This window comes from Triticum aestivum, chromosome 7D (genome assembly GCF_018294505.1).
Source record: "Triticum aestivum cultivar Chinese Spring chromosome 7D, IWGSC CS RefSeq v2.1, whole genome shotgun sequence".
Classification (NCBI taxonomy): domain Eukaryota; kingdom Viridiplantae; phylum Streptophyta; class Magnoliopsida; order Poales; family Poaceae; genus Triticum; species Triticum aestivum.
In genome coordinates this window covers 459089112-459108599 of record NC_057814.1, presented here as the reverse complement: position 1 = coordinate 459108599, position 19488 = coordinate 459089112, and the positions used below count along the sequence as shown (strand labels likewise).

At 51.7% G+C, this 19488-nt stretch overlaps 2 protein-coding genes across 6 annotated transcripts; both read right to left on the bottom strand.

The window, feature by feature from the left end:
* Positions 1-7518: 7518 nt before the first annotated feature.
* Positions 7519-8350, bottom strand: LOC123165932 (multiprotein-bridging factor 1c). Its single transcript, XM_044583691.1, has one exon. The coding sequence runs from the start codon at positions 8172-8174 to the stop codon at positions 7710-7712; it is 465 nt and encodes a 154-aa protein (XP_044439626.1). The 5' UTR covers positions 8175-8350; the 3' UTR covers positions 7519-7709.
* An 8525-nt stretch (positions 8351-16875) lies between these two features.
* On the bottom strand, positions 16876-19170 carry LOC123169113 (uncharacterized). 5 transcript variants are annotated; one of them, XM_044586957.1, is made up of 5 exons: positions 18989-19170; positions 18729-18890; positions 18401-18631; positions 18115-18299; positions 16876-17601 (listed from the first exon to the last, which is right to left on the bottom strand). In XM_044586957.1, the coding sequence occupies exons 1-5, from the start codon at positions 19074-19076 to the stop codon at positions 17044-17046; spliced, it is 1224 nt and encodes a 407-aa protein (XP_044442892.1). In that variant the 5' UTR covers positions 19077-19170; the 3' UTR covers positions 16876-17043. The 5 variants fall into 5 exon arrangements, with proteins under 5 accessions (XP_044442892.1, XP_044442893.1, XP_044442891.1 ...); XM_044586958.1 differs by having other exon boundaries at positions 16876-17421; positions 18983-19168; XM_044586956.1 differs by having other exon boundaries at positions 18983-19166.
* Between the last annotated feature and the right edge of the window lie 318 nt (positions 19171-19488).

Genomic DNA, 19488 nt, shown 5'->3' with positions numbered 1-19488 from the left:
ATGATGGAGGAGGAGAGGGCACGGAATGATATGCAGGCAAGGGCCATGTACGAGCTCCTTGTGGTAAGTTTCTTCTGCAGATTAGCCAAAACATTCATGTAGTGTTTGTCTCATTACTAACTAGTATGACTGAGTCGTCAAAACCAAATGTGCAGTCTATGTGCGAGAAGACCGGTCAGACCGCTCCGCCGATGCCAGTGATTGCTCCTGGGACCACGGTGAGTTTAATTTGAATGGACATTACTTGCTAGTCTTAACATTTCAGTGTCATAATGCTAACAAGACATTGGAAATGATCTTTGGTGCAGCTTAACTCCAGAAACGCATCGCACGATCCTTCTCCAGCTACCGCACTAGCCAGCCCGCTCCTACACCTCCCTGATCACGGTAAGTTTCTCTAGTGTTTTGGCTTAACAAATGCATAAAGACCTAGACTTAGGCTTTATTTCCTCCAATATGCTTACCATAATGACCTAGAGTTTAGCTTCTTTTCCTCCAAAATGACTTAATAAGCTTACTGACCTCATAAACCATCCATTTTACCTAAGTTAGCTCTAAAACGATATGTACTTAGCTAACCTTATGTCAAACATTGCATAATTAGCTCATAAACGACCCATTTCACCTAGGTTAACTCATAACCGGCCCATTTCACCTAGGTTAGCTCATAAACGACCCATTTCACCTAGGTTAGCTCATAAACGACCTATTTCGCCTAGGTTAGCTCATAACGATCCATTTCACCTAGGTTAGCTCATAAACGATCCATTTCCACCTAGGTTAGCTCATAAACGATCCATTTCACCTAACTTAGCTCCAAAGATCCATTTCACCAGGTTAGCTCATAAAACGACCCATTTCACCTAGGTTAGCTCATAAACGACCCATTCACCTAGGTTAGCTCAAAACGATCCATTTCACTAGTTAGCTCAAAACGATCCATTTCACCTAAGTTAGCTCAAAACGATCCATTTCACCTAGTTAGCTCAAAACGATCCATTTCACCTAAGTTAGCTCAAAACGATCCATTTCAACTAGTTAGCTCAAAACGATCCATTTCACCTAGTTAGCTCAAAACGATCCATTTCACCTAGTTAGCTCATAAACGATCCATTTCACCTAGTTAGCTCATAAACGATCCATTTCAACTAAGTTAGCTCATAAACGATCCATTTCAACTAAGTTAGCTCATAAATGATCCATTTCACCTAAGTTAGCTCATAAATGCATATACTCTTCTTCTAGTCTTCTTCTTCTTCTATTCTTTTTTTTCTAGTCATTCTTTTCTAGTCTTTTCTAACTTTCTTATTTTCATTTTGCAGATTTCATTCACTTCACGGAAGCAGCTTCCTATGATGGATTGCTTGTTTTTTCCTTTGATGAAACTTCTTGTATCTGCTCGCTTGCTATGATGAAACTTTGCATATTGTAATATGTATGGATCGATGGAACTATGTGCAACCTACTATGTATGTATGGATGGATATATATGTGTTGGATATTTATTACGTTGGATATATATGTGCTGGATATTTATTGTGAAAGAGTCCTGTGATATATTTGCTGTGATAATTGTTGGATATAAGAAAAACATAATAAAAAAGAGGCAGTGCAGGCTCTTTGCCGTCCGCCGCGGACGGCAAAGACACCTTTGCCATCGGTGGCAGACGGCAAAGGGGGCACGTGGCGCCCACCTGTGCTCCCTGGGAGATGGGCCATTTGGCAAATTTGCCTACCGTGGCGGACGGCAAAGCTAAGCTGATGGCAAAGACTTTGCCTTTGCCGTCCGCCGTGGCAGACGGCAAAAAACAGCGGGCGCTGACGCATTGCTGACGTCAACAGGCGGACGGCAAAGAGGCGCTCAAATTTGCCGTCCGCTGGCGGACGGCAAAGGCCGCCGTTAGCCGCCTAACGGACTAACGCTGGCGGACGTCCAGTATTTTTGCCGCCCCTCCTCTTTGCCGTCCGCCGCTGTAGGCAAAGGACCTGTTTACCGTAGCCTACTCTGCCGGAGCCTTTTGCCGTCCGCGGCTGACGGCAAAGGCCTTTGCCGTCCGCCGTTCATGCCTTTGCCATCCGCCGTGGGAGACGGCAAAATAGCTGATTCCTGTAGTGTGTGGGACCGATCACCGGGTTATATCTGGCACTTAGAAGGGTGTGTTTTATTAAGTATCCGGTTCTAGTTGTCATAAGGTCAAGGTACAACTCCGGGTCGTCCTTTTACCGAGGGACACGGCTATTCGAATAGATAAACTTCCCTGCAGGGGTGCACCATATAACCCAACACGCTCGATCCCATTTGGCCGGACACACCTTTCTGGGTCATGCCCGGCCGCGGAAGATCAACACGTCGCAGCCCTACCTAGGCACAACAGAGAGGTCAGCACACCGGTCTAAATCCTATGGCGCAGGGGTCTGGGCCCATCGCCCATTGCACATCTGCACGTTGCGAGGGCGGCCGGAAGCAGACCTAGCCTAGCAGGCGTTCCAGTCCAATCCGGCGCGCGCCGCTCAGTCGCTGACGTCACGAAGGCTTTGGCTGATACCACCACGTCGAGTGCCCATAACTGTTCCCGCGTAGTTGGTTAGTGCGTATAGACCAAATGGCCAGACTCAGATCAAATACCAAGATCTCGTTAAGCGTGTTAATTGATGTAACCGCGGACACCGACCAGGGCCAGGCCCACCTCTCTCCTAGGTGGTCTCAACCTGCCCTGTCGCTCCGCCACAAAGTAACAGTCGGGGGCCGTCAGGAACCCAGGCCCACCTCTACCGGGATGGAGCCACCTGTCCTTTCAGCCCCCTCATCAGAATCACTTGCGGGTACTCAACGAGCTGACCCGACTTTAGTCACCACATGTGTCATGTATATAAAGTATATAGTATATACCCGTGATCACCTCCCGAAGTGATCACGGCCCAGTAGTATAGCATGGCAGACGGACAAGAGTGTAGGGCCACTGATGGAACACTAGCATCCTATACTAAGCAGTAGGATAGCAGGTAAGGGTAACAACTGTAGCAACAATGACAGGCTATGCAGCAGAATAGGATTAACCGAAAGCAGTAACATGCTACACTGCTCTAATGCAAGTAGTAGAACGGAATAGGCGATATCTGGTGATCAAGGGGGGGCTTGCCTGGTTGCTCTGGCAAGAAGGGTTCGTCGTTGATGTAGTCGATCACAGGGGTACCGGCAGCGGTCTCGGGGTCTACCGGAAAGAAGTAACGGAGGGGGGACACAATAAATAACAGAGCAATCAAAGCATCACAAAGCATAACATGGCAATACGCGGTGCTAGAGGTGATCTAACGCGGCAGGAGGTGATACCGGCGAAGAGGGGAAACATCCGGGAAAGTATTCCCGGTGTTTCGCGTTTTTGGAAAGATGAACCAGAGGGGGAAAGTTGCGTGTTCGATATGCTAGGGGTGTGTGGCGGACGAACGGGCTGTGTATCCGGATTCGTCTCGTCGTTCTGAGCAACTTTCATGTACAAAGTTTTTCCATCCGAGTTACGGTTTATTTTATATTAATTTTCAAAGTTTTAATCAATTTTTGGGTTATTATTAATTCGAAAATTAACTAGCTAAATGCTACGGGTACACATAAGTGTACCCAAAGGTGTACACATGGGGCTGACTGGTGGGGACAGGGGGCAGAGTCAGCAGCCCAGTCAGCAGTCAAAGTTTGACTGTTGACTGGTCCAACTGAGCAGTGGGCCCCCATGTCATAGTCACGAGAGATAACTAAATCAATTAGTTTTAACTTAAACAGATTAATTAACGTTAAATTAATTAAACAAACTTAATTAGATTAATTAAGCAATTAATTAATTAACTCAAATATTATTATTTTCCTTCCATTTTTAATTAATTTATTTATTTATTTCCGTTTTCGTTTTCAGGGGCGGGCCCCGCTGTCAACGGCCCTAGTGGCCTAGCGTGCGACGGGTGCGGGCATGCGTGCCCCAGGCCACCAGGGCGCGGGGAGCACTCGGTCGCCCAGGAGGGCGCGCGCCGGCGGCCACGGCGCAGTCGACCGGAGCCGCGAGGAGTGGGGCGGCGACCAGCGGGGGGGGGCGCGGGCGACGACGGTGGAGCGCAGCGGGGCAGGGCGACGCGGGGGAGGCAGAGGCGGGAGCCGAGCAGCGGCAGGACTACGCGGGCGGCGCAAGCACGGGCGCCGGGCGCGGAGTCGCAACAGCGGTGCCGGAGAGGCAACGCACGAGGGCGGTGGCCAGGTCGGTCTCTGTGCAGTGAGCGGCGGCGCTCTACGGCTAAGAGGGCGGAACAGGAAGGAGGACAAGGTCCTCACCCACGTTGTCGGGAAGAGGGCGTTGAGGCTTGGGGTAGTCCGGCGAGGGAGAGGATGGGGAGGTCCGGCGATGGGGTCCGGCGCGTCGAGGCGGCGGGGGCGTCCAGCGAGGCGACGCCGTGGAGGAGGACGAAGGCGTGGCGGGGCGGTGATGCATCAGGGTCGGGCGACGGGGCGGCAGCGTCGGAGGACGTGGAGGCGCGAGAGGAAGGGAGCCGCGACGAGGAGGCCGGAGGGCGGCGCTCGGCGCCGGCGGGCGGCGACTGTCCTCGGGCGCGGGCGCTCCGAGAGGAGAGGAGCGAACAGGGGCGCCCCTCCTCCGTGCGTATGTGTGTGTGTGTGTGTGGTCTTCGTGGGTGACGGCGCGGGGAGGGAACGAGGGAGAGTGGGGGATCGTGGGGGAACCGGGGTGTAGTGGGCTAGGGTTGCGGGGTGGGGGGTTATGCAGGGGCGCGGCTCGGCCAGCCTAATGGCCTGGTGCCCTGCTGGGCCGAACGGCCCAGGGGAGGGGGGTCTTGCTTCATTTTTTTTTGCTTTGTTTTGTTTTTGTTTTACTTTTCTTTTTCTGTTTATAGTTTAGAATCTAATTATTTTAGTTTTTTAAAACACACCTTTAGCACCTAGATTAGCATATCAAGTTAGACCAGGGCCATAGAAAGTTTAGTGCCAAATTAAATTAGTTTAATGTTATATTAACTATAAAAGGTATTTACTTAATTGTTTTACCTACTGTTATAATTATTATAGAGCCTTTAAACACTTAGTCAAAGTTTGGTTTCACCACCACAATTACCTATGATTTATCCGACACATTTAGAACATTTTTGTTTTAGCGTTTGAAAACTTTTGCTTTCGCTTGATTTTGAATTTGAATTTGAATCGATTTCGAACTAACGCAATATTAGCAACAGTAATCGAGGTGACATGGCATCATTCACAAAGTTTTACTGTAGCTTAATTATCCGGGCGTCACGCAAACTCACTTACCTAATAGTATATAACATATTCTGTTATGAACCAAAGAACACTATGAACCTATGATGGCTAATGTCTTGCTTGGTGCAACGTGTAAGTAATTAATTTCATTGATCAATAAAAATTGATTGGTTAGTTATATATTGTTCTTCTTTGCATAGATCATGCTAGATATTATGAAAAAGACGTACATAGATTTTTTATCCGTTTTCGGTCCGAATCCGCTCCGAATCCGTTAGTCCGATATAATCCGTATTCGAATCCGCATCCGGTCATTATCCGATCCGCTTCGAATCCGACAAAAAAAAATGTGGTGAAGGATATGGTAAAGGCATTATCCGATCAGATCCGATCCGTTTACATCCCTATGGGCAGGTGGATGACTCGGAGGCATTTACACCAAGTCTGGTACCTACACCTAACTAGGCAAGCAGCTGGACACATACACCCAGTAGCCGGATTCGTACACCAGACAGCAGGAGCTGGAGGAGGACGACGACGACTACCTTGATCCAGATGAATATGAGGTCGATACAAAGAACAAGGATAGATGAGAAAGCTTCAACATGAGGGACGACAAGTTGTTGTGTGATGTGTGCTTGGGCACTAGCATTGATCCGATCCATGGCATGGAGCAAAAGGCAACATTTTGGGTCAACATCCATATTTGGTTCCATGAGCACAAGCATTTTGATGCCTACGTCGACGAACTCATACACAGTCATGGGGTAAAGTCTCTCAACCATCGATGATACATCATCTAAGAGGCCGTGTCCAAGTATTGCGACCATCACCGAGCAAGTTAGTTGTTATACGTGTTGGTCATTTGATCAGATATCCAACGTGTTGGCCCGATATGCCCTATGTGATATATGCAACTTGTTAACATTGTTTTACTTTGTAGCATTTTCGTGCGTGCAATTTGTTCTTGAAGTTGGAGAAAAAGAACTTCGTCGTTATGCATTGTTGGTTAAAGTTGAGTGGGCAACTCCGCCAAGACCACCTGCATCGGCAGCAAGAAAGAAACGAGTGCTCCAATCAACCCAACAAAGAAGCCTCACAAGAAGGTTAGAAAAGGGTTTTGATAAAAGTAATGAGAGGAAAAGAAGGTGAAGCTAAAAGGGGCGGCGGTCAAGATAACGGGGAGGTTGAAGAAGAGGGAGATACGTGTCAAGCTCTCCAGCTTTAAGGAGGCGTGTAAGGTTGAGAGGTTTAACATGTTGATAGCGACGATCGAGAAGAAGCTCAAGCTTAAAAAGAAGAAGGTCATGCTCATAGAGAAGAAGGTTGAGAAACAACTACTTTAGATGATTCAAAAATATTAACCTTGAATATGTAGGAGTTGAATGATCATGCAAGCCGTTCGTCTTATAAAGCTTATGATGTTTGTAGAAGATAGGTGCAACTCATGATATATTGATCGAGTGCATATGCATGTACTACATTTGTTCTGGTTTATTGGTCCCTTTTGAAATTTATGACAAATTTTAATGAAATATTTAACTAACAAAATGTATGTTAACAAAAATTGTATAATTGGATTTGCATTTGAATATAGTTTTTATTTTTTTAGACATGCATGAACATTTTGTTAGTTAAATATATGGTTAAAATTTGACATAAAATACAATGAGGAGTAATAAATAAGGACGGAGATAGTATATACGATGATCTCAACTATACAAGGAAGAGGGGGAGCTTATTGTACAAGAAATACACATGCACAATATACATCTCAACAATGTTGAAGCACATGTAAAATTAGTTGTAGACGGCGAAGAAGAAGACGGCCGCAGACTGAGCAAGTTGGAGACGGCGGAGAAGAAGACGTAAGTAGAGTGAGCTTAAAGACTCAGATTGCCAGTCCGGGAGTCCGGGAGGGCAGAAAATCCAGTTTTTTCACGGACGGACAAACATATATCTTTTTATGATCGAGCATAAAACTATGCACATGCGTCTTTTTTTAGTTGTGATCCGGCGCTATGTGATCGGAGATTATACATTTGAAATTTTAAATTGGCCGACGCTGGATGCTGTTGGATCCAGTTTAAAGGATGCGGTTGGATGACCGGGTCGGTTGGCTCTCACATGGCTTTCCGCGTACTTTCAGCGTTGGAGATGCCCGGGATAAGATGTTTCCCGTGGTAGATAAAAAGGGAATCATAAGAGCAGACGTTCAAGAAGAGAACTCAAATCGGCCGCACAGTCTCAGCAATAGGGCGTCAGAATTTAACAAAGGGCCCGTTCAAAATTGCAAATCAGCTAACAATAGGATTTAGCATCAAATTCCACATGAGACTTCTAGACATCACTTTGCACGACTTACAGCCCAATCTACCACAAAGCAACCCGAGATTTACAGATCCGATTTACTACCATTCATCACAAATTCACAGGCAGGATATGTCCCCACGAACCATCACTTTGTCGGCGCGGGCGCCCCAACCGCCTTGCCCCGGAGCTTGACCTCGAGGGCGCGCTCCATCTTGGCGAGCACGGCCTGGACAGGGACGGCCTTGCCGCTCTCGTACTCCTGCACCACCTGCGCCCGCTCGTTGACGCGCTTGGCCAGCTCCGCCTGGCTCCACCCTTTGGCGACGCGCGCCTTCTGGATGGCCGCGCGCACGTCGCCGCCCACGCGCCCCAGCCCCGCCGGCTCCGTCATCTCGTCCAGCTTCCGCGCGGGCGCCGCCACGGCCGCGGCGGAGGCATTCTTGTTCGTCCCCGCCGCCGCCTTGCGCACCGTCTCCACCGGCGCGCCCGTCCGCAGCGCCTGGTTCACCGCCTTGGCGGACTTGAGGTCGGCCGCCTTGGGCTTCGCCCGCCGCAGGACCACCGGCTCCCAGTCCTGCGTGATGTTGCCGCTCATCCGACCCGTCGGCATTGCTCCTTCGCCTCTGTTCTCTCTGCCTCTCCCCTGTTTTTCCTGTAGATTTTATCTTCTCCTCGGCTCTCGCTCTTTCTCTTTTCTCGTGCCATTGCGTTGGGTGGGGACGCATATATAGAGGGCGTGGACGGTGGAGGTGGACGATGACGGTTGGGAGGCGGTTCGGGAAGGTTCCTGAACGCGCTCGTGCACTCGTGTGGTCTCGAAGGTTCTGGGAGAGAGGTCAGTTGTTTGCGCACCGTCGATTGTAGGCCGCTCAGGGGAACAAATGGCTGCAGATGGGTCTAATAACTTGGATGCCACGGTAAAGCCAGTAGAGGATACTTGGCGGTCACGCACTACTCATTCAAATTCTGTGACCTTCCCTAAAAAGAAAAAAGAAAGAAATTCAGTGCGCCGCACGGAACTGGAATTCGTTGATTTGTAGTCTTCTGTACAAAAAGAAACAAAATAGTACAAAGATTTTTCTTTCCTGAACTGAACTGTATGCACTCCCAAACAGAGTGGTGATGCTTAAGATTATTACTTTTTTTAGGAAAAATGTCCAGCCAAACTACCTTGCTGCTTGAAGGAGGAGCCGACGGGACGAGTCGAGGTCGAGGGCATGGGCCTTCGGTAGGGAGGCGACCAGGAGTTCGGGGGCACTGGAGAAGCGCGGCGGTGGACCAAGGGTCGATCCTAGAAGTCGGCGGGCGTGTGGAGCTCAGGGATAGGGCCGGGGGGGGGGGGGGGGGGGGGGGGAGAGGAGGAGGAGTACGAGGTCGGTGGAAGAGCTTGTCACTGGAGAATCGCAGGTGCAGTGGAGAGAAGGTCGCTGAAAATTCCAGGGGCGGCGAAGGAAGTAGCTCGACGGCCTCTTCAAACCCTATGCGATGTAGTTGCCAACGTCTGCATTTCTAGCAAACTGGGGAGGGGAGGTTCGGGACGAGAACGTATCTAGTGCACCGGGCCATTTGATGCTACCGTTGTATCAAACTTTCTTGGCACATTTCTTAATGTTTCAAAAAATCTGAAAAAAAAATCTAAAACATCATCATGACACCAATGTATATTTGTCACAAAAATTCGTATCAAAATTCGAGATATACCTTGAGATACAAAAATGATAAATTCGACACTGAATACTATATGACACAAGTTGGGCTTTAGATTTGGCCCAATATCACACTGATATCAAAATTATCATTTTTGTATCTCGAGCAATTTTAGAATTTTGATACGAATTTTTTGATAACATACATTATTGTTATGCCAATGTGCTAAATGTCTTTCCATATTTTTTAAGACATTTTAGAATGTGCTAATGTGTCTGGTGCATCGATAACACCACAAGCATCGGTGCACCATATACGTTCGACAAGAGGGGAGCCAAAAGAAAATGCCCCATGTGCCTCTAAAATAAAGGAAAATGCCGCACATTTGCCTATTAGTAATTCGTTTTGCGGTCCGCTCGATCTCTTGGTTCATTCTGTTTTGTGTGTGTGTGTGGGTGGGTGGGGGGGGGGAGGTCTCTTCAACGTAGAATTTATGGGAATTTTAGATAATTATTTTCTGTTTTTTCTATGAAGCTTGTTTGACATGTATGAGTGATAAAATATCATCAAAATATTGATGAAAAATCACCAAACATAGTGAAGTTTAAAATCTTGTTTAAAATGTCGTATAATGTTCTCCTTTCTTTCTTAGGGCACCTGACGAATGCCCGACAATTAAGCACACATGTCAACTAAAAGAAAAACTAAGCACACATATCAACACACACACACACACACACATGTCAACTAAAAAAACTAAGCACACATGTTATCACTTGGTCATTGACACAAAATCCACATATATACACGTCTAAATGATCTTTCGACATAGTGATTTTCTTTTACGGAATTTTTCTCAATCTATTCATTAAAAATCATGTCACACTAAACTTTCATTGGGTGCAGAATCTGTATGACATGGTACGAGTGAGCACTCGACTCTGCGTCTCTGCCATCAGTACTTCGCATGTCAAGCTTGAAAGGAGCACATCTCATAAGCCAGGATCCGCGTTTTCTGATATGACCACGCCAGGAACAAAAGTAATTCATTCGTGCCTCTTATATTGGTCTAGATACCACCAGGAAAAAATAATGTGGCAAGGGCTTGGACAAGCTTAATCATGCATTACGTTCCCAAGAGCCACCAAGAAGAGATGAAACCAAATCCAAAAAGAAACGACCGCATAAATTATCTGATTTTCTGATAAGACCAGCAATAGGCCCACACGTCAACCCTCTTCTTCCTCCTCTCTCTCCCTCTCTTTAGCATTTATACAGACACCTCGTGTGCACCTGCAAGCCACCTCCGCCGTCGACCACTGCCGGCGCTCACTCATGCACGACGGCGCACACGCTCCCGGCGGCAGCGGCGGCTACGCGCACGACTGTTAGTGGCTGATGCCGGTACCGCCACCGCGGCCGCCCGAGATCCTGACCGACGCGCCCTTCTCGAGCGAGCCGAGCGTGTGGCTCTGGATGCTGCTGCCGTCCCCGACCTACTCCTCGAGCAGGTCTCCGACTAGGGTGCTGGCGGTGGGAGGGCCAAGGTCGTCCTCGGCGTCGGCCCAGACGACGTCGTCGGCCTCGGCAGGGCGCGCCCAGGCGGCGAAATCGGAGCCAGCGAGTACGGCGTCCCTGAATAGCTCGGCCGCAAACTCCTCGAATTGAACCCGCGAGAGCTCGCGAGCGCCTTCCAGAACAGCTTCGTGGTGGTGGCCGCGGGCACGCCAGGCAGCAACACGTGGGTGCAGGAGTTCAAGAGCCACGGCATCCCATGCGTGAGCCAGAGCTATCTGGTGGACTACGTGTGCAAGCCCGGCCACCTGGAGCAGCACAAGCACGTCCTCTTCGGCATGCAGGACCTTGCTAACGAGTCCCTGCGGAAGTTGCCGTCGTCAGCCCAGGAGCAGGAGGGAGGCACGATGGCGGCCGCCATGGCCGAGGCGAGCAGGCGGCTCGGCTAGGAGGGAGGGTGGCGTAGGTGGCGGGGCTCGCCGGCCGACGGGGCAGAGCGGCGGGTGGCGCGGGCTGGGCGGAGCGGTGGGTGGCGCGGGCGGCCCGAGTGGTGGGTGGTGCGGCCTTGGCGTGTTTGGCGCGAAGGCGATGGCCATGGCCGGGGTGAGCGGGCGGCTGGGTCAGCGCATCGTGCATCTCCTGCGTGGCAGCAGTGCGCGTACCCGCCGCCGCCGCGAGCGTGTGCGCCGTCGTGCGTGAGTAAGCGCCGGCAATGGTCGGCGGCGGAGGTGGCTTGCAGGTGCACACGAGGTGTTTGTAGAAATGCCAAAGAGAGAGAGGAGGAGGAAGAAGAGGGTTGATGTGTGGGCCCCATTTGTAATAACAATCAAACTTAACAGTCAACCTGACTTGTGAGCCCATCCTGTCAGAAAGGCGTTTAGAAGAGGCGAATCGGGCACTTTCCCGACATGGTAGTTTATTCACAGATTAGCAAAAAAGTGATAGTTTTCGGCACAAATCCGTAAAGTGATAGTTTCTGGACACGTTTCCATGAAATGTGGTAGTTTTTGGTTAAATACTCATAATTTTCACTTGTCACTAGAAAAATCAACAATAATTTGTTCAATCATGGCAATACAAATTTCCATCAAAGAACACCAAAGAATAGAATTTACAATGGAAACTGTAGAGAATGATTTGGTGCATCGATGATTGATTGATCGTGCACTAGGCACATATATATAGGTACAAGGGGTGCGACCGGTATCTTGTCTCCTAAGATACACGTACATACAGAGGGAGACAGATACTACAGGTACTGCATACAGAACCCTGACCTACGTACATGTACACATGTTCAACACCCCCCTCCCCCCCCCCCCCGCGTAGTCGAAGCGTCGCCGGTGACGCAAAGACTGGACCGAAAGCCCTCGAAAGTCGAGGTGGGTAGTCCCTTCGTCATCACATCGGCGAACTGCTGATCGGTGGGCACATGGAGAACACGAACACGACCAAGTGCGACGTGCTCTCGGACGAAGTGGATGTCGAGCTCAATGTGCTTCGTCCGTCGATGATGGACAGGGTTGGCAGCGAGGTACACCGCGGAGACGTTATCACAGTAGACGAGCGTCGCCTTGGTGACCTCACATAGCAACTCCTGGAGTAGCTGTCGTAGCCAGGAACACTCCGCGACGGCGTTGGCCACGGCCCGATACTCGGCCTCGGCGCTCGATCGTGAGACCGTGGGTTGTCGTTTAGACGACCACGAAATCATAGAGGGCCCGAGGTAGACGCAGTAGCCAGAAGTGGAGCGTCGAGTGTCGGGACACCCAGCCCAGTCGGCGTCGGAGTAGGCGACAAGGCTGGTGTCTGGCGAGGCCGTCAGGGTGAGACCCATGGCTGTGGTGCCACGTATGCACCGAAGTATACGTTTCACGAGAGCCCAATGGGTGTCACGAGGAGCATGCATGTGAAGGCACACCTGCTGGACAGCACACTGAATGTCCGGACGCGTCAGTGTGAGGTACTGAAGCGCACCGACGATGGAGCGGTAGAAGGGAGCGTCGGACGCCGGAGAGCCCTCGACGGCGGACACCTTAGCCTTCGTATCGACAGGCGTGGAAGCAGGCTTGCAGTTAAGCATGCCCGCTCGCTCCAGAAGCTCGTAGGCGTACTTCTGCTGGTGCAAGAAGAAGCCAGTAGCCCGGCGCACTACCTCGATGTCGAGGAAGTAGTGGAGAGCCCCCAAGTCCTTGAGGGCGAACTCTGTGCCGAGGCGAGCTGTGATCTGCTGAAGAAGCGCTGGCGATGACGCAGTCAGGATGATGTCGTCGACGTACAGTAGGAGGTACGCGGTGGCGGGGCCCTGGTGGTAGACAAACAGGGAGGCATCGTACCGTGTGGACCGGAACCCCTGTTGCTGGAGGAAGGTCGTGATCCGCCGGTACCAGGCCCGAGGTGCCTGCTTCAACCCGTAGAGAGAACGGGAGAGCAAGCACACGTGGTCCGGATAGTTGGTGTCGACGAAACCAGTCGGCTGTTGACAGAACACCTGCTCGTCGAGATGGCCATGCAAGAAAGCATTAGACACATTGAGCTGGTGGACAGGCCAAGCGCGAGAAACAGCAAGCTGGAGAACAGCGCGAATCGTGCCCGGTTTAACAACCGGGGCGAAGGTGTCGGTGAAGTCCACGCCGGCGCGCTGGCGAAAGCCGCGCACCACCCAACGCGCCTTGTAGCGCTCGAGAGAACCGTCAGGGCGAGTCTTGTGGCGGAAGACCCACTTGCGAGTGATGTCATTGGCACGGGGTGGCCGCGGGACAAGCTGCCACGTACGGTTGCGCTGTAGGGCGTCAAACTCCTCACGCATCGCAGCTAGCCAGTTCGGATCCCGAAGGGCTGCGCGAGCGGAGGTGGGGAGCGGGGACGGCGTCGAGGTAGAAGCCGCGCATGCGTACTCGTCCGACGAGTAGCGCGTGCTGGGACGCAGGGTCCCAATCCGAGCCCTAGTGACCACACCGGTGAGGGTGCGGCCGCGGGGACGGGGGCCAAGGTGGGGGCCGCGGCGGGGTCGGCCGAGGGGGTCACGGCGACGGGGGCCGCGGCGGGGGCGGCCGAGGAGGCCGCTGCGTCGGGGGCCGCTGCAGGGGCCGCAGCGCCAGGGGCCGCCGGCGCGGGGAGCGCGGGCAGGGCCGAACCCGGGGCGTGGCTGGGCGGTCCACCAGAGGACTCCAAAGGTGACGGTACCTGCTGAAACGGGAACACGAGCTCATCAAAGTACACATGCCGCAAAGTGAAAACGCGGTGGGAGACTGGATCATAGCACCGGTAACATTTGTTGTTGGGAGGATAGCCAAGGAAGATGCAAGGGAGTGACCGGGGCGCGAGTTTGTGGGGAGTAGTGGACGCGGTGCTAGGATAACAGAGACACCCGAAAATGCGAAGACCATCATAAGATGGAACCGCACCGAAGAGGAGCTGGTGAGGGGTGTAGTTCCAGCGGGAACGACAGGGGCGAATGTTGATGAGGAGGTTGGCGGTCGCGAGCGCGTCCGGCCAGAACAGAGCAGGCACGTAGGAGTGGAAGAGCAACGTGCGGACACAGTCATTAAGCGTGCGAAGGACGCGCTCGGCACGACCATTCTGCTGAGACGTGTAGGGGAAGGTGAGGCGAAAGATGGTGCCGTGGGACGCAAGTAAATTGCCGACGGCGACGTTGTCAAACTCCTTGCCGTTGTTAGTTTGCAAGGCGAGAATAGGATGACCGGACTGTGTGGTGACATATGAATAAAAAGCGGTGAGTGTGGCAAGAGCGTCGGACTTGCGACGGAGAGGGAAGGTCCACACATAATGAGTAAAATCATCCAATATCACCAGATAGTATAAATAGCCCGTGTTGCTAGCAACCGGGGATGTCCAAATATCACTATGCAATAACTGAAACGGAAAGGTGAAAATGTTTGTAGACTCGCTAAAGGGAAGACGAACGTGCTTGCCAAGACGGCAAGCCTCACAAGTGTGATCGTCAACCTTATTACATGAGAAGGAAAAACTCTGAAGAATCTGACGCATAACGGTGGAGTTGGGATGACCGAGACGGGCATGCCAAAGATCGACACTGGCGGCGAAGGCAGCGGGGCGACGGGTGGTGGTGGCGCCGGAGGGATGCACTGGATAAAGCTCGTCCGGGCTATCACATCGGTGGAGGACCATCCGTGCACGGGCGTCCTTCATAGAAAAACCGATATCGTCAAATTCAACAGTTATAGGATTCTCACGAGCAAGGCGACGAACGGAAACAAGATTAGTGACTAAGTCAGGAGACACAAGAACATTAGACATATGCACAGGAGTGGAAGTAGAAGGAAAAGATATATGACCGACATGAGTAATGGGTAGGGAGGAACCATTACCAACGGTGATACGGGTGGGAGTATGAACGGGAGTGGCAGATGTGAGGTTATCGGGATGAGCAGTCATGTGAGCAGTGGCGCCCGAGTCCATGTACCAGTCACCACCGCCACCATAGGAGCTCGGTGACGGGGCGGAGTGAAGTGCAGCGAGCAAGGCCGGGTCCCACGGCGGCGGCACCTGAGGAGGGTAGAACCCTCCGTAGGCCGGCGCGGGTGTAGCCCCGAAGGCCGGAGCGGCGGCGGCGGCGGCGCCGTAGGCGGGCGCGGCCCCATAGGCCGGCGCTGCGGCGGCGCCATAGCCCGGCGCGGACCCGTAGGCGGGCGCCGGCGGGGGGGGGGGCACCATAGCCGCCGTAGGGAGCGGCGTTCTGCGCGGCGAAGAGGGCCTGGTGACCCGCCGGGCGGGGCCCAAGGATGCCCGGAGCCGGAGCCCGAGGGACCGGCATGGAGTACGCGTGGACGACGCCGGTCCACGGGTTGGTGTCGTACGTCCATGGGGGAGTCACCTGCTGCTGCTGCTGACGAGCCCCCCCAGGCGCCTGTTGCTGCTTGCGCCCGCCACCCGGCTGCTGGGGGCAGCGGGAGGGGCGGGAGGCGCGGGCGGGAGGGGGAAGTACCCCGGAGGCACTGGTGGCGGTGGCTGCTAGCGCGGCGCGGGTGGGGCGGTCGGTGAGGGGCGCCACGGGAGGTGCCGGCGGCGAGGGCGTGGTGCTGCACACGCTTCTTGACCCCCTTCACCGGCGCTCCTCCAACCTCAAGTACGCCACAAACTTGGGGAAGGATGGCTCCGGCATCAAGGTGAGGTTAGAGCGGCGTTGCCAAGTCCTCGTTGAGGCCGGCGGTGAGCGTGCTGAGGAGGAGGTCGTCGTCCACCTTGGCTCCAATGTCACGGAGCTCATCCGCCAACGTCTTCAGGCGGCGGCAGTCAAAAAATTCCTGCTGCAAAAAAACGCGGCGCTGAAGCTTGTTGTCGGTGAAGAGGCCGTTCAGCTTGACCCACATGGCGCGGGCGTCATCGCCGGCGCTCACGACCGTGTGGAACAAGTCCTTGGAGATGGTGGTGAAGAACCACCGGATGATCGTGGCGTCGATCACGGTCCACTCGGCGGCGGCCACCATGGCGCAGGAGTCCACGGTGCCATCCACGTGATCCACGAGATTGTTCTCGCGGAAGAGCAGCGTGAAGTACGTCTTCCACGCGAAGTACGTGAAGTTGGAGGCATCGAGGATCACGGGGACGCGTGCATGGACGTTGATGTCGCGGATCTCGGCAGGGTCGACGGCGAAGGGGTTGGAGTAGGTGGAGGCGTTGGATGACATGGCAAGGAGATCGTGGGGAGGGAGGCGGCGGCGCGGCTGAGGAGAGGCGGCGCGGCGGGAAGGGGCGGCGCGGCGTGGAGGGGAAGGCGCGCGGTGGGGAGGTGGCGCGCGGGGAGGAGGGGTGGTGGCGGCGGCTTGGGGCGGCGGCGGGAGGTCACGGCGACGGCGGCGGCCCGAGGCGGCGGCTAGGGTTAACGGAAGCTGAAAGATCGGCTTACGATAGATACCATGTAGAGAATAATTTGGTGCATCGATGATTGATTGATCGTGCACTAGACACATATATATAGGTACAAGGGATGCGACCGGTATCTTGTCTCCTAAAATACACGTACATACAGAGGAAGACAGATACTACAGGTACTGCATACAGAACCCAGACCTACGTACATGTACACATGTTCAACAGAAACCACCAGAAGATGCAATCAAACTAAAGGGAAAAGAAAAACAATGGATCAAGTAGCTCCAACCAAATGCAAGATATGCAGACAAACATAGAATATTTTCAAGTTTCGACAAGTCTGACCTCAAACTTCTGTTGTTTTGACACAGAGGATTTACAGATTACAAAAAAAAAACACCCAGGAGGTACTTAGTTAGGAGATAATAAAACACACATCCAGCACGGGGTGTCGTCTTCACTTATTTCTGTGGTCGCGAGTTCTTAGGAGCAAAGAACACCCTCACATCAAACTGGCCATACTTTGACATCGAGTCATCAGGAATCCTAACAGGTCCAACATGTCCATGCTGGAAAGTCCACCGAAAGAGTGATTCCCCAAACTTTAAGCAAACATCCAATTTTTCCTCTGCTTTCACCACGACTACATGCTGAAACTGCATCTTAGTCCCAAAGAATGTGTCATCAAACAACACAATCTCATGATCAAAGCCACTGCTGAAAGCACCAAATCTCACATGATGAGGACCATCAACCTTTGCAAAGACTTCTATTACGGCCTCGATACTTCTTGTAAATGATATGTAGCCTATGTCCAAGCTGAACAGGCCACTACGAATCTGTCCATATAGCATTTCATCATAAGCTGGGCAGCTCTCAATCTCAGCATATGCAGAAAGTATTTGTTTGTCAGCCGATCCATCCCCTTCCTCCTTTACCCACAGATCAACTTCTAGTAATGCATCCTGCCGTAAGTACATTCCTCGACAAGGGCTACAGAGAGGTAGGATAAAGGAATCCTACCTCTTGACAACTCTGGTTAGAACTAAACATGCTACACTTTCAGATACACTAGCCTGTGCCAACATAACAAACAAAATAAGACATTGCACATCATGTTTAAATAAAAAACTAGTTCCCTTTTAAAGTATAAGGCACATATTTCACTTGTGTTGAAATGCAAGACATGCATGTCATTTCTCTCTTCTATCATCATTTATATATCTTGCCAACCGCTTCAACTTTTATAACTAAACATTCACATATATTATTATCTTCCTTGTTCCAAAAACATTAGTATATACTGTAGGAATATTGGGGATCAAAGTACAGTTAACATGTATTTCAAAATGGGTTCACCCCCGAAAAACAGAGGTCTTAAGTACAAATCTGAGCACACATGACTAAGTTTTAGTCGATCTAATCCAAGGAAAGAAGATAACCAACATACATCTCACACATACTGTTAAACATCAATCATTCTTGAGCAAGAAACAAGTTATATGGAAAGAAACCATGTCTAACTTGATTACCTGGTCAATGGTGATAGCATCATCTCTGCAGGGACGATTAAAGACGTAATTCCTCAGAGGCTCCAAGGAATCCCGAACGGCGATTATTCCATAGACACTAACAGGATATGATGCAGAGCTTGACAAACGCAGCGAGAATGCCTGTAGCATCCGATTTGGTTCGCGGTATCCAAGAGTTGATTTAGCTGCAAATATCGAGGAAAATAATTAAATTTCCAAACACATGCATAGATAGCACAAGAGCAGATTGCTAGGCAAGGGATCAAATCAACAGAGACTCGCTTACTGGTGGAAGTATCATGGGTTTTGTATATACGGTGGTGACAGTAGCCCCGCAAAACGCATGCGCCTGTTGCCTGAGGGAATACTTTCATAGGAAAAGGAGGAAGGGCAGACCACTCATGTCCCAGATCTAGAAGCGTCTTACGCAGCTCTCTGTGTTCTTCGTTCTGTTTTATGTCACTCCTTACCCACACCCTCTGCATCAGTTTGGCTTTATCCCTGGGAATTTTTTTCCCTGCAGGATATAATCAATGTAGCATCAATCAGTCGGAAACTAATCGTTTTTGGTTACTTTGGAGATCAAATCGTCGCATATCTGGAGAATGACCTGCCTGGGCAATTTGTCTCCTCGTCGTCTGTCACCACTTCCTCCTCGTCGTCAGAGTGCGCCAGGGCCAAGCCGGCCAAGTCGGCCAAGTTGAGCTGGTCAACTAAATCATCGTCGCTGTCCGATAGGCAGACGTCGTCCCAGTGAAGAATAGGTGGCTCTGAAGCTACAAAAACAATTTGACAAAGGATGCCTAGTTGAGTCGGCGGATTGAAAAGCGATCGCTATGAAGATTAACTGAAAATATAGTGTCCGCACCCTCACCATCGGCCTTGAGCGCCAGATCACCATGTTTGTCGATACAGGAAAAGATGGAGCCGACCCCTTGCTTCTCCTCCGCTGCCGCCACCATCTCCCCCTCCACCACCACTTCCTGATGCTGCTCGCTAGGATCGTGGAGACGCTGGGGCGCGGGACCAAATAGGTCGGGGGGGGGGGGGGGGGGGGGGGGGGGGGGGGGATCACGGGGGTAGCGGCCTCTGGGAAGGTATGGCACCTCGGCTGATAACACCGCTGCGCTTAGGGTTTCGTCGCCGGCGGCGGGGGCGATCGTGCGACCTGGTCGGGGGCAGCTAGGGATTGAGAACGGGCGAGCGAGATGAACGAACACGACACGCGCGCGAAGCGGTGCGGCTTTTTGCCTCAGAGCAACTCTTGCAGATGTCGTGTAAAAAGAAAACTCTTCAGATGTCCTAAATTCCATATTCGCAAAATCGATTTACGGTTCGCCCTAAATTCTTGCGTGAACGTCCTTTTTTTTTTAC

Bases quoted from the DNA above. Each gene is read 5' to 3' on its own strand.
- LOC123165932 (XM_044583691.1), bottom strand. From the start codon at position 8,174: ATGCCGACGGGTCGGATGAGCGGCAACATCACGCAGGACTGGGAGCCG.
- LOC123169113 (XM_044586956.1), bottom strand. From the start codon at position 19,076: ATGGTGGCGGCAGCGGAGGAGAAGCAAGGGGTCGGCTCCATCTTTTCC. The intron at 18,632-18,728 runs GCAGGTCATTCT...TATATCCTGCAG, and splicing joins CGAGGAGACAAATTGCCCAG to GGAAAAAAATTCCCAGGGAT. The intron at 18,300-18,400 runs GTAAGCGAGTCT...CGATATTTGCAG, and splicing joins AACCCATGATACTTCCACCA to CTAAATCAACTCTTGGATAC.